The following is a 14,504-nucleotide window of genomic DNA, read 5'->3' as shown; positions in this document are numbered from 1 at the left end:
CCTTCCTGGCTTCTAGACTTGGCAAATTCACCTCACCTTTGACATTTCGTCCAAACCACACCTTTCCTTCCAGTGGAATAACTCACACTCTGTTTCATGCTCCTGTAGCCCTGTGGCCCTCATCTACTAGAACATTTACTAATTTGCATTATCCTTGGTTTACAAGTCCATCTTGAAGACAGGGACTGAACCTTACTCTTTTTTGAATCCCCCAGTGCCTGACATTGAGTTCATGCATAATGAAGTTTGCTTGAATGAAAGACCTAGTTCATAAAAGGGCATAACTATTCTTATGTAAGGTATGTAGGAGGGTGGAGGTGGGGATGGAGCCAGAGAATAAATGTGCTTTTTAAATATCTCTTTTACCACCAGAGGGAGAGATGTGTTTATAAATATCCCTTTATGTAAGCCTTTAGGTTCTGTGGTCTGGAAGGCCAAAGAGAAGCTCAGGGTCTTTCCAAGTGACTTCTCAAATTTTTAAGATGTTTTCACTTCAATTAAAAGTGGATATGACTGGCTGAGTGCAGTGGCTTACACTTGTAATCCGAGCACTTTGGGAGGCCAAGGCAGGTGGATCACTTGAGGCCAGGAGTTCGAGACCAGCCTGGCCAACATGGCAAAACCCTGGCTCTACCAAAAGTACAAAAATTAACCAGGCGTGGTGGTGGGCATCTGTAATCCCAGCTGCTCACTTGGAAGGCTGAGGCAGGAAAATCGCTTGAATCTAGGAGCTGGAGGTTGCAGTGAGCTGAGGTTGTGCCAGTGCACTCTAGCATGGCAACAGAGTGAGATTCTGTTTAAAAAAAAAAAAAGAGTGGATTTGAGCTTGAGTCGTGCCACCTTACAGCAGATCACTTTCTGTTTTTCCCTGGAACACTTTGTCATTTCTTGTTCTTTCTTACTAGAGGTTTAGGAGGGGTAGTGGGGATTTATTCACAGATTCAAATCTACGGGCAGTAAAATGCTGTTCTCCCTGAACACCTTTAATACAATAGTGGGGTTTTAAGCAATATTTGTTCTTGGCGCCAATTGTCTAGGGCAGCTGAAAGGAGTCTCCTTCCCTTCCCACCTCTGGCCTTTGCTCTTTCTCAGTAATCACTCTGGGAACACATCCATCCATTCGTCACTTCCCTTCTCTATGATTCCTGTATGAAGCAGACACGTGCCCTTCTTGCTTTGGCTTCTCTCTTCTCCAGTTCCTGAATTTCCAGTTCCTGTGGGATATCTCTGATTGATGTTCTGTTGTCCCCTCTAGCTCAGTTCTTCTAAAAGTTATTTTTTTTCTCCTGTTTATACTCCCATTCCCAACACGATTGCATTAGTGGTTCTGTTGGGCACCGATATCGAGAGGTAAGACTTGGCATAGGCAGAGGCACCCTGGTGGAAGATGCAGTGCTTTGAGTGGGAATGCTTTGGCAGTCTGTTCAGCACTCTGGAGAGCTCCTAGGTGGGGCTGGGTCCCTCCCCTGACTCTTCTTGCGCAAATGGGCGTAGGAACTCAGTACACACTCCATCATCACTGCAGTTCTGTGTTAGTTAAAGGAACCTCATTCATTTCTCCTAGGCTTAGTTCTGAGGGGCCTAAGTATTTAATGGGGCTGGGTTCTAGTTCTTGTTCTACCATTTCCTGGATGCAGTACCAGAGGGGTAAATAAACCAGTTATTTAATTGCTCTTAATTTAGGTTTTTCACTTAGATAAACTGAAAATAATATATGTACCTATTTCATAGTGTTGGTGTGAGGGTGAATTGAGATAGCACATGTAATATACACAGCACATTAACAGTAGTCACCATTTTCATTATTATTACAGAAATTATTAGTACAATAATATTAATTTTTGTCAATATGTGATTGTATGACTTGAGGCTCTTGTGGCACATCTCTGGAGATTCAGGCTGGCTTTTGGGATTAGGAGGAGCAAATGAATTTGGAGGGAGGCAGAGCCCATTGACCTTTAGTTAGTCCTCTAGGAAACCTCCTCTTTCTCCCTTGGGTACATTATTTTAGCAGCACTAGATACGTTGGGCTCAGCACAATCCATTGTCAGTTGCTGGAAAAGAAGAGCAGGGCCTTGTCGATTTGCAGAATGGGAAATATCCTGCATGTGGCAAATGGGGAAATAGGCTTGAAGAGGTCTGTGAATGCCTGAGGCGGCTCAGCGAGTTAGTGGCTGCAAACAGGACTGGCTCCTTGGGCTCCTGGGGCTCCTGGCTGCTCTCTGCACAGTCTTTGTCCATGCGATTTGCTTCCTCCTGAGGGAAAACCCTCCCTCCCCAGTCTTTCGGTAACTTCCTTTTTTTTTTTTTTTTTTTTTGAACAAGAGTCAGTTCAAATAGCTTCTGCCTCTCCAAGCCTTGGTTGTTCCTTCTGTGAAATGGAGATATGACAGCTATTTACAAGGTGGTGCGGAGCTCTGACTGGAAATTTGACAGCGTAGGTAAAAAACTTGACTTAGATGGTGACTGCAGGCATTATTTGTCTGACATGCCCACTGGTTCATTCATCCTCCCTTGTTCTCTGTGATGGTTAATACTGAGTGTCAACTTGATTGGATTGAAGGAAGCAAATTATTGATTTGGGTGTGTCCTTGAGGGTGTTGCTAAAGGAGATTAACATTTGAGTCAGTGGGCTGGGAAAGGTGGACCCACCCTTAATCTGGGCGGGGGCCATCTAATCAGCTGCCAGTGCAGCTAGAATATAAAGCAGACAGAAAAATATGAAAAGCCTGGACTGGTTTAGCCTCCCAGCCCACATCTTTATCCCATGCTGGATGCTTCCTGCCTTTGAGCATTCCAAGTTCTCCAGCTTTGGGACTCGGACTGGCTTCCTTGCTCCTTAGCTTGCAGACAGCCTATTGTGGGACCTTGCAATGGTGTGAGTTAATACTTCTTAATAAATTCTGTCTTTCTAGAAAACCCTGACTAGTACATCCCCCCTTCAGCTTTGCCTCTCACCACTAACCCTCTGCTCCTGTGTGTGGAACTTCTGAGCATTCCCCGAGCATACTACCTGTCTCAAAGGCATGACTTGCTTATGTGTTGAATAAATGAATTTACGGGCTGGCAACACCACGGTGCCTTTAGATCGACACTCTGGTGGGACTTGTTATTGGAGAAAGTACTGAATTGGCCTGGGCTCCTGGTTAACTGGGGAAAAGCCGCCCTAAGAGAAGTCAGGTGTGATTTTGGATAAAGTCATCTGATATCCTGGATGGAAGGTAGGTGTTGCTGACATGGAAACCTGATTTTCTTTGTTTCCATTTCGGTTAATAAACCATTTAAAGTTTTGATGTGGAAGAGTCTGAGTAATTTGAGGCCTAGTGGTGAATTGATGCAATTTACCAACTGTGAGGAAGTAGAGAACTGGGAGATTACTGTTGATAATTTTCAGGGTATAATGGAGTTAATTTATAATTTATAATTGATATTGGAGCTCTTTTCCATAGGCTGAGTTATGATGGAATGGAGTAAGAGTCATTTAAAGAGATTATTTTGTTGTTTGTGTCACCCTTATGAATTGGAAAGTGGAAAAAGAACATTGCGGTAAATTGGTATCTAATCTTTTCAGAGCTATTTGCTAAATAAACTGGAATTTTAATTAAAACTGCAAGCCAAGGTATAAATCACTTTAGAAGTTTGTGAAGTTTTTCTTTTTCTCTTGCCTAATAATATAATTACTACTAATAAAGATTCTTTATGGGTGGGAAATTAGACAGCAGAATAAATAGCTGGAGGAGATTGCTGTGGTACACTGAAATTATGAAAGGAGCAAGGTTATCTTCCTCTCCTGCTAACAGGGTTTGTTCTCCCCATTGTTAAATTGTCTGGTAACAATTTTGATCTCATTAAAAGTATTGCAATCACAAGCAGAAGCAAGGTGGACGATGGGCCTCACCGCGGCTCTTCCAGCTTTCATTCATATGAGTCAATTATAATGAATGGATTTAATAAAAAATACAACATGCTTTGATGATTAACTCAGTGAAGGATGAATGACACGCTTACCCAGGGTATCATATTTGCAATAACGAAGAAGAAGTGAACAGGAAAAGGAAACTTCATAGATCACAAGAATTGCTACTTTCCAGCAAAAGGTTGTTAATTACTTATCCTCTTGCGATATTTATTGGCTCTATTAGAGGATGAGTAATCATTGTGTTCCTGGGAAACCCACTGGAGCCAGACAGTGCCTTTATTACATTGGAAAGCTCTTCAGAGTGCTAGTTATCCCTCTGGGAGCCTCTCCCTTCAGATTCCCAAACAACTAGGAACCTCCAATGACTGGGAACCTGTCGGCAGTGAGACAGGAATATAGCCCACAGGCAAAAAGGAAGGGGCCTGTGAAGTGTATGGACGTCAGAGCAGTCCTTGCACATGGAGCTCATGATTGTCCTTACTCCCCCATGCCTTCCCCTAGCCCTGCTCCCCCTGCATACTTTTTTCTGGGCCCAGTCATCCCCCATGCCCCTTCCCCTTTCGCCCAGCCTTGTCTGGCATCCTCATAGTCCTGGCTGCCCTCAGTCTCTCTCTACCCCTCATCCGCCCTCCATTCTCCCCTGGTCTGACATAGCCCTGCTTGGGCACTGGGCACTTTGCACATAGACCTGTTTGGGCACTTCCTTCACCTGCAGAGTCAAGATCCAGCTCTGCAGCTTGCCCTGTGAGCCTGCAGTGATCTGTGTGGGCAGCGTGGACCTCTCCAACTTTGGCTGTTCCCCTGCCCTCGCAGGCTCCAGGCATGGGGGACATCTCTGCTGTCCCATACTCCCCAGTTCATGTGCACTGATCCCTCTGCCTGATTTCCCTTTGACTCTTCCTTTGCAAAGGCCTACTTCACGCCCCGTTCCAGTGGCCCCTCCTTGGTTAGGCTTTTCTCATCTAGACCAGAAACCACTGCTTCTCCCTCCAGACTCTCACACAGCACTCTGGCACGTGGAGTGCATTTGCAGATCTGTCCACATGTCTGCCTCTACCCCGACCCGGCTCCTGGAACCCTGTTGACTGGAGCCATGCTTGATGGATTGTTTTTCCTGAGGTGGGTTTGTGGAGGGCCAGCTTCTGCTTTCTCTGCCATCCGGCATGTCTAGGGACCCTTCCTCTCTGCCTTTTTCACCAAGGGACTTAATTAGGTGAACAATCCAGGAGGCTTGCTCTCAATAATCTCTAATTGGACTAATTTAACTCCCACTGTCTACCTGGCCGTTCACAAACAGACTTTCACCTATGTGGTTGTTTTTCTCTTTACAGCATCCCTGTGAGGGAGGCTCTGCTACTCATCTTTCTCAGATGATGAAACCAAGGCCCTTAATAGTTGGCAGGGCTGAGATTTGAATCCAAGTTCCTGAACTCAAGGGAAGGAGCCTTTCTGCACTTGTGGGCTTTCTCCAGAGGTTGTGTGCCTACTCAAGAAGACTCACATGGCTTTAATACCCTGATTGTACCATGTGCACATTTAAACTTAGGCTAGTCCTGCAGTACCCCCATCTCCTAGCTCTTTTGGGTAATAGAAAGATGGGTGAAGGAGGTGTTTCAAAAAGTCTTATCAGCCAATAAGTATGAGGTGAAGAATGATAGGAAAGAATGGAAAAGAAGAAGGAAGACAGTATTTTTTGAACACCTACTATCCATCAAGCATTGTGTGTCAGGCCCAGAGCTAGGTGGTCCAAACATGTTATTAATCCTTGTGGTGACCCAATCAAGTTGACATTATTTTTCCCATAGAGAAACAGGCTTGAAGTTGCTCCCACAGGTAGGCTTCCCCACCAGCCCCATCCAAAGACACTGCAGTCAGGAAGCTGTCTGGTCCCTCGCCAGCATGGGGAAATCTTTTCTCACCTGCCCCATTTTCCATAGGCAAGAGTGAACCTGGCATTTTCCTGAGCCCCTCAGTTGGGGTGGATTTCTCCTCTGGGGAGCAGTGCTTTTCACTGAGATGTGAGAAGCAAGGCAGAGAAGTGAGCAGGCCTCCCTTTTTCAGGCCTGAAAGGGACACGCCTCCTTTTGATGTGCTCACATTTGGCAGATAGAACTGTGTTCCATCCGGTCACACCCTTCAGGATTTTATCAATTTCAACTAGTATTTTCCTAGTTGGCTTGTTTTTTGATTGAAGAAGACGATAGATTTTTTTTTTTCGTCCACTCTTGAAGGGGAGTTACTTAGTCCCTTCTTTGTCTTAATTGGCCTCTTCTGGACTTTTCTGTGCTGTTTTTCTTTTGTGATTTTTATTGTTATGGATTCTTTCTAATTTGGTCTTGAGGTCTCTGTGTTTAGTGTGGCCGCAAGCCAAGATAGCCACTCTCTAGGAGCCCTGACCAGGGGAAAGTTAGGTTTTGGTGTGTGTCAGATGAGGCACAATGAAGAGGTGAAACAGAAGAAATTTATTACTCAGAGGATCCAGAGAGGTTAGGGGTACTGACTGTGGACCATCTGGAAGTCTGGAGGGGACAGAGAGCTCAACCAGTGAATGGGAAGTAAAAGCAAGTGAGTGAGCATGAGAGAGAGAGACAGAGAGAGAGAGAGACAGAGAGAGAGAGAGAGAGAGAGAGAGACAGACAGACAGACTGACTGACTCTGGTGTTGGGAATTAAGTTTTGTTGTGGTCAGCAGCTGTGAGTGTGCTGGGTTTTGGGTCTGCGGGATGAGCAGCAAGCAGGCAGTATCACAGCCACATGGGAGGGAAAGTTTTAACTAGGCCAAAGGTGATGTGGTATGACTGGGTTTCAAATAACTTATGCCAGGCCACAGAATGGATGCCACAGTAGAAACTGCAGGGCGTATTAGAGAAATTTATGGCATCTTCTTTGAAGTGTTTGTCACAACTGTCTGCTGTACACACTCATTTTATCCATCCATCCATCCCCCTTAGCTGAACTGAAGGAGTGCAATCTTTGGAGATAAATCAACGTAGCTTCAAATTCTGGGTTTGTCACTTATTAGCAATGGGATTGTATTTCTTCATCTACAGATTGGAGGCATTTATGTAAGATACCTGGCATATAGTTAAGTACTCAATAGTAATTATGATATTCATTATATTATAAGGATGTATTGATCTTAAATTCCTTCATTCTCAGAACATGTTCTTTCTCTGGGACCTTGCTCTAAAACTGAAAACTGAAATGGTGCATTCATTAACTATTGGTGTGTAAAAAATTTCCCCAAAACTTAGCAGCTTAAAACAAAAACATCCATGATCTCACACCATTTCTGAGGGTTAGGAATCTGAGTGTGACTTAGCTGGGTGGTTCTGGCTTAGGCTTTTTCATGAGGCTACAGTCAAGCTGTTGGGCAGGGCCGCAGACACTGAGTATTTGACTGGGGCTGACGGATCCACTTCCAAGCTCACTCACATGGCTGGTGGCAGGTGACTTCGATTGCTTACCATGTGGGCGCCTCTTAGGTATTCCCAAAGCAAGGGGGAGTCGGGAGACCAAGCCAGAAGCCATAGTCTTTTTTTTTTTCTTTTTTTGAGACAGTCTCACTCTGTCACCCAGGCTGAAGTGCAGTGACATGATATTGGCTCACTGCAACCTCTGCCTCCTGGGTTCAAGTGATTCTCCTGCCTCAGCCTCCTGAATAGCTGGAATTACAGGCATATGGCTCCACACTCAGCTAATTTTTGTGTTTTTTATAGAGATGGGGTTTCACTATGTTGGTCAGGCTAGTCTCAAACACCTGACCTCCTGATTCACCCACTTCGGCCTCCCCAAGTGCTGGGATTACAGGCGTGAGCCACCGTGCCTGGCCAAGCCATAGTCTTTTTACAAAGATATCTGAAATATCAGAAGTGATGGCTCATCACTTTTGCTGTATGCCATTGGTCATCTAGACCAAACCTGTGACAATGTGGGAGAGGACACACAAGGGAATGAATTCCAGGAGGCAGGGATCATTGGGGACCATCTTGGAGGCTTCAGACCACAAATGGGGGAGATGATAGAAAGAAGAATAAAATGTCTCTGCCCTGAAGCATTCTGTCAGGTCAGGGAGGCAGTCATGTAAACATAAATGCCCTGTAAGGCAGTGGCTGTACTACCCACATCAACAGAATGCCAGGGGTACACTGGAGAGAACTCTGTTAACCTGCCTGAAGGCATCATGGAAGGCTTCCCAAGTACAGGCACCCTGCAGTGTCCTTACTCAAGAGCTGTCCTAATGATATGTGATATTTGGTTGGCTTCTTTTTAAATTGAACTTACTTGTTGAGGTGATTTCCTTGGACATTAAAAATAATAACCTGTTTCATATAACAGCAATGTACTGTTTGCAAAGTACTTTCCCATGCACTATGTCAGTCCGCATAACAACCCTGGGAGGTGGACAGGTTTTATTGCTTTTTTTTTTTCTCTGTTGTGGCTGAGCTGTGAAAGCTTACAGGGGCAAAGTCACTGTGTCAGAGTCTCTGAGTGGGGCATGGTGGGTTGGGGCTTGAGTCGGGGTCTTGCTAGTCCATGCTTCGTGCCTTGGCCACCACACCTTCCCTGTGTTTCCTTTGAGTACTTCGGACCCCTCATCTTAGAGCAGCCATTTGGACCATTTCCCCCTGCAGATGCATGGCACATAGGCTTGCTCATATCAAAGCTTATTTGCCACCTTTATCTTCAGTCACTTGAAATGCTTTCTGTTCATAGAGAAGCTTTATGAAGAAAATCATTCACAAAAGACAGAAATGTGAATTGTGCTTTCATCAGCATTAAGTGTGAAATTTCATTTTGCAAAATCCCCAGGGGGACTTGAACTTTCTCTTTGGGCCATTAGAAGAGGGACCGGAACATCAATTCCTTAAACACAGATTTGCTCAAAGAATATTTAACAGCTTCAGTTCTGGTTGAACGTGACCATTTTGCAAGTTTGTTTTTAGTTCTCTTTTGGTCAAGAGGGAAAAGATTTCAGGTCCACCCAGGTGTATACTCTGGGGGAGGAACTTTTTTTGTGACAAAGATGGTAGCATGTAGGGTAGGTTAGTTACATGATTCATCTGTAACTAGTAAATAAGACTATAATGATCTTCAAAAAGGCATCTGTAGTGCTTAAGTGTATGGGCCTTGGAATTGGGCAGACCTGGATTTGATCCTGCCTCTGCCCTTACCATATCTCTGTGACCTTGGGAAAGTTATTTACTCTCCTAATGCTTGGTGCCCTCATTTGCAAATAGGGTTAATAGTAGCACCTATATCATAACCTTTATCATAGTTTTAATAGTAGCACCTTTATTGTGTTTTGTGGATTAAATAAGGTAATACATATAAAGTGTTTAACCCATAGACATAGGAGTAAGCATTACCAAATGCTAATGTAGTGATGATGATGATGACATGCATTTGAGTGACTGCTGTTTGTGAGTTCATTCATTCATGAAACATTACTGCAGGCATTGCTAACACTGGTATCTGAGAACAACTAGGAGCTGTAGGGAGTCTTTGAATCTCCTAAGCTCGTGTGGAAGATTTTGTGCATATGTGTGCTTTTCAGGCAAGAATCTCAAAGGATGTATGACCCCAGAAAGGTTAAAAACAAAGCCTACAGTGTGCTGAAGACTTGGTATTAGGGCTACACTGATGATCCTGGGACTCTCCTTGTACTTAAAGAGTTTGCAAAGTGGCCAGGCTGACAGATGAATAAAAATGTTGCAGAATGGCCTGTGATGGGTCTAGTGACAGATGCCACAGACAAAGAGAGCTGAGGGTTCATCATGGAGGTGGGAGTGGGTGGGCAAGCCCAGCCAGAAGATCCCAGGTGGAAGGATGACATGAAGAAACCCAGGCCACCAATCAAGTGCTGTGTCCTTAAAGGATTGAAAGTAGTCACAGTGACAGTGCAAGTGCCCAAGAAGTAAGAGGCCCAACTTGAGGTGGACAGGCTGGCAGAGGGGAATCTGTGACTTTACCATTTTGCATTTCCACCAGAAAGGAATGAGAGTTCCTGTTGCTCGATGTCCTAGCCAACATTTGGTGTGGTCAGTGTTTTGGATGTTGGCCATTCTAATAGGTGTCTGGTGGTAATTCATTGTTATTTTATATACTATTTGGTTACCGTAGCTTTGTTACAGTTTTGACATCAGGAAATGTGAGACCTCCAGGCTGGACACAGTGGCTCACGCCTTTAATCCCAGTACTTTGGGAGGCTGAGGTGGGTGGATCACCTGAGGTGTCAGGAGCTCAAGATCAGCCTGGCCCACATGGCAAAACCCAGCCTCTACTAAAAACACAAAAATTAGCCAGGTGTGCTGGCGGGTGCCTGTAATCCCAGCCACTTGGGAGGCTGAGGTGGAAGAATCGCTTGAGCCCGGGAGGCAGAGGTTGTAGTAGGAGCTGCAATTGCACCACTGCACTCCAGCCTGGAAGAAGACTCTGTCTCAAAAAAAAAAAAAAAAAAAAAAAAAAAAAGAAGTGTGGGACCTCCACCTGGTTCTTTTTTTTTTTTTTTTCCAAGATTGTTTTGACTATTTGGGGGTCCCTTGTAATTCCATATGAATTTTAGGATGAATTTTTTAATTCTGAAAAAAAGTTATTGGGATTTTGGTAGAGACTGCATTGCATCTGTAGATCATTTTGGGTTGTGTTGACATCTTGACAATATTAACTCTTCCAGTCTATGAGCATAGGATATCTTCTTGTTTATTTTTATTAATATGTTCTTTAATTTCTTTTACAAATACTTTATAATTTTCAGTGTATAAATCTTTCACCTCTTTGGTTAATTCATAAGTATTTTATTCTTTTTGAGGCTACTATAAATGGGATTCTTTAAAAAATGTCCTTTTTGGATTGTTCATCATTATGTATAGAAACACAATTGATTTTTATGTGTTGATTTTGTATCCTGCAACTTTGCTGACTTTGTTTATTACTTTTAATATTTTCTGTGAAATCATTAGAGTTTTCTACATATGGGATTATGTCATCTACAAACATAATTTTGCTTCTTGTTTTCAAATTTGGACACCTTTTATTTCTTTCTCTTGCCTATTCTGGCTAGAATTTCTAACAATATGTTGATGTTGAATAGAAGCGGTGAAAGTGGCCAACTTGGTCTTATTCCTTATCATGGAGGAAAAGCTTTTAGTATTTTACCATTGAGTATGCTGTTAGCTGTGTAAGCAGACAGTTTTTTTTTTTTTTTTAAAGGAGCTTAAAAAGAGGTAGGATTGTGAATCCTGGGACTTATTTCAAATTTTGTCCTCTATATATCTAGCACCTAGCACAGTGTCTGGCGTGTAGTAATTACTGAGTGAATGGATATGTTTTTAAAAATGGTAGTTTCTCAAAACTGAATGAGCTAAAGTGCTTCTAAATGGAGGGGCAATCTGGTATTCGTGAGGATGGGAAGGAATGGAGAGTGATGAAAAGGGAGACAAGAGTCATTGGGTTGCCCACTGACAAGGTGTTGCTTCTTCATTGTGGGCAACAAAGTCACTTTACCCTTTGCTTGGATAGCCTGCTTAATTCTGGTTATTTTCTCCCTTCTGTATCAGCACTTAACAACTAGAAGAAAATAACATATGTTGCATCTCTTTGTGTTTATGACTACTGAATTAATAACTTACAGCCCATTGCATAAAAGGAAAATGAGCAAAATGCTGTAAATTATAGATGGAAGTTATTAATGTGAATAGAGTGTACAATGTATGCCTCACTGTGCACAGCTTTGAACTAATGTGACTGATTTAAAGGACTCGAGTCTGGCTTCATTTTAATGTGGAATGGATGGACAGCATTGAGTCACCACCATTTCATTAGCAAGGCTATGTTCTTCCATGGGACCTTGGCCCCTCAACTCCAAGTAGATAAAAATTCTTATTACCTATAGTCCTAGAATGGGAAAATCAAAAGATTTTTATTTAATGTGTTGGCATTTCTATTCGTGTGCACTTTTAACAAGCAAGTTCTGAAAATGAACTAACATGGCCTCTCTTTTCTCCTTTAACAAGGTCATGCATCTGAGTTACAGATTTAAAAAATATGTTCATTAAATGCAGAGCTTGTTGATAACTTTGAGAAGCAGCAGGATGTAGTGGAAAGAACAGGCTCTTTTGTCTCAGTGAGAAGATTTCCTGGCTGCAAATAATTGAAACTCTATCGCTTGTGCCAAACAGGACTTTAGAAGACCAAAAATGTATTCTCAGGATACAAGGCTATCTTACAGGCTCAGGAGGGTCTGAGGCCACTCAGTCTAAGTTTCTAGGGCAACGTGGTCTCATCTCTGCTTTCCCTCCCACACCTGCTCCTTTCTTGTCTCTCAGCAGACTGGCCGTCTCTGCTCCCGTGCACACAACCAAGCATAGCTGCCTGGCTCTGGCTTTTTATCCCTGCCAGTTCAAGGGCCAGCAGAGGTTGTCTGGCATCTCTGATTTCCAGATTCCTGGAAGAGAGGATCTGGTTATCTCATCTTGAGTCAGATGACCATGGCTGATTTGTTCATTTATTAATTCAGGAAGTCTTTATGAGTTTCAGGAAACGTTATAGGCACTGGGATTCATCTTATCCACATGGAGCATGTGTGTGTGTGTGTGTGTGTGAGAGAGAGAATCCACATGGAGTGTGTGTGTGTGTGTGTGTGTGTGTGTGAAAGAGGCGGGGGGGGACTCTGAAAGCTTATTCTTTAGGCTTGGTTAAGGGTTGTAATTTTCAGAGGAAAGCATGTATGGGCTTGGAACTTGGATAGACCTAGACTCAGATCCTGGTTCCCCCCCTTACAGCTGTGTGTGATCCTTGGGCATGTTAAATTACCTCTGTCAGCCCCAAGTTTTGAATCAGCAAAATGGGAGTAGTCCTTTATAGGGTAGTTATAAAGATTAAGGTGAAGTGGTGCCTGCAAAGCCAGGATTGTAGTGTCTGCCACATGTAATCAGAGCTCTGCCACTTGGAGCAAGTTATTAAACCTGTATGAATCTGTTTCCTCATCTCTAAAATGCGAAAGAATATTTGGCTACCTCACATGCGTATTATAACGATTAAACCATGGTAAGTATACCAGGGTGCCAGGAATTTGTACATAATGGATACTCAGCGTGATCGCTGCTCTTCTTATTCTTATTATGAGTCACATTTTTTTCTCTTCTAGTTCCCATTTGGCCGACGCTTGCCTTGTGACATCTACTGGCATGGAGTTTCATTTCATGACAATGACATATTCTCCGGTCAAGTGAACAAGTTTCCAGGTATCTGCTATTATTGTCGACATTTGAAAATGTTTCTAGGGCCAAGTCCTAGGCACACTCTTCTACAAAAACATGACAATTATTTTTGAGACCAAATTTGAGGACTCTTAATTGGGAATTGCTGTGTTCCCCAGCCACTAGGGGTTTAAGGATTGGAGACAGGCTTTTAAAGAATCAAAGACAGGCTTTCTTGGTCTAAAGTCCACTGGTGGAAGAATACGGTTTTCACTTTGTGGGTTATACATATAATATGGGGTTCTAATGAGAGGACTATATTCTGAAAATGAAAAAAATGGAACAATTTACTCTTGCAGGAAATAAAAGTACCAGAATTCTAGGAACATGTCATAGAAATGGGGTATCAACTTCCCTTTTCTTTAAGTATTATATTTGGAGGTGCCATTTTTAAAACCAAATATATCAGTCTCCATACTAAGTACTATAGGCTGCAGATAGCCTCTGCCTTTTGCCTAATGACATCATCTCAGCAAGACTTACCCTATAAGGAGAAATCTTAGTGCCAGAAAAGCATCATAGCCAGCACTAAGATATCCCCCTCACTCCACTGCCAACTTCCTAATACAATTTTTTTGTTTTGCATTTTAATGTCTACCACTTTTTTGAGACAGAGTCTTGCTCTGTCACCCAAGCTGGAGAGCAGCAGTGCAATCTTGGCTCACTGCAACCTCTGCCTCCCAGGTTCAAGCAATTCGTCTGCCTCAGCCTCCCGAGTAGCTGAGATTACAGCCCTGTACCACCACACCTGGCTAATTTTGTATTTTTAGTAGAGACAGGGTTTCACCATGTCATGTTGGCCAGGCTGGTCTCGAACCCCTGACCTCAAGTGATCCACCTGTCTCGGCCTCCCAAAGTGCTGGGATTACAAGTGTGAGCCACTGTGCCCAGTGTCTTCATTATTTTTGATGGCTGAATGAAGAGGGTATTTAAGATGGTAGGACAGCTTAGGGAGAAGGAGCATTGGATTAAGCTGGGTATGATACAGTCAGAGGGTCTTCCACTTATTTTTTAAAATGTTAATATATTACCCAGACCGTATTACAATGCCATAATAAATAATTTTTAAAAAGAACATCACCCTGAATCCCATTCCTCATTTAACAAAACAGCAATGGGAATATTTCCATATTTCCTTCCAATGTTGACTCATCCTTTTTGCATGGTTGCAGTCATAGTGTAATTGCCTAAATATAAGGTGTTTTCTCTTAGCATTTTATAAGTTTTACCTGTTTTAAAGAGAGAAACAATTTACTCTTTTTCCTTGACCTTCTATCCCGTGTCTTTAAGGAAATGTTGCAGAAAACCCAATAGCCATATGTTATA

At 43.0% G+C, this 14,504-nt stretch overlaps 1 protein-coding gene across 3 annotated transcripts in view; it reads left to right on the top strand.

Annotated features, from left to right (window-relative positions):
* TTLL11 (tubulin tyrosine ligase like 11) overlaps positions 1-14,504 on the top strand; it is a 277,911-nt gene that overhangs the window by 38,377 nt on the left and 225,030 nt on the right. For all 3 annotated transcript variants that reach the window (XM_032251514.1, XM_032251513.1, XM_032251515.1), the window contains exon 2: positions 13,067-13,163. In XM_032251514.1, the coding sequence (XP_032107405.1) occupies positions 13,067-13,163 (97 nt within the window). The remainder of the gene's footprint in view (positions 1-13,066; positions 13,164-14,504) is intronic.

This window comes from Sapajus apella, unplaced genomic scaffold (genome assembly GCF_009761245.1).
Source record: "Sapajus apella isolate SASKATOON/1434 unplaced genomic scaffold, GSC_monkey_1.0 scaffold76, whole genome shotgun sequence".
Classification (NCBI taxonomy): Eukaryota; Metazoa; Chordata; class Mammalia; order Primates; family Cebidae; genus Sapajus; species Sapajus apella.
The sequence above is the reverse complement of the archived record's forward strand: the minus strand, read 5'-3'. Positions and strand labels throughout refer to the sequence as shown.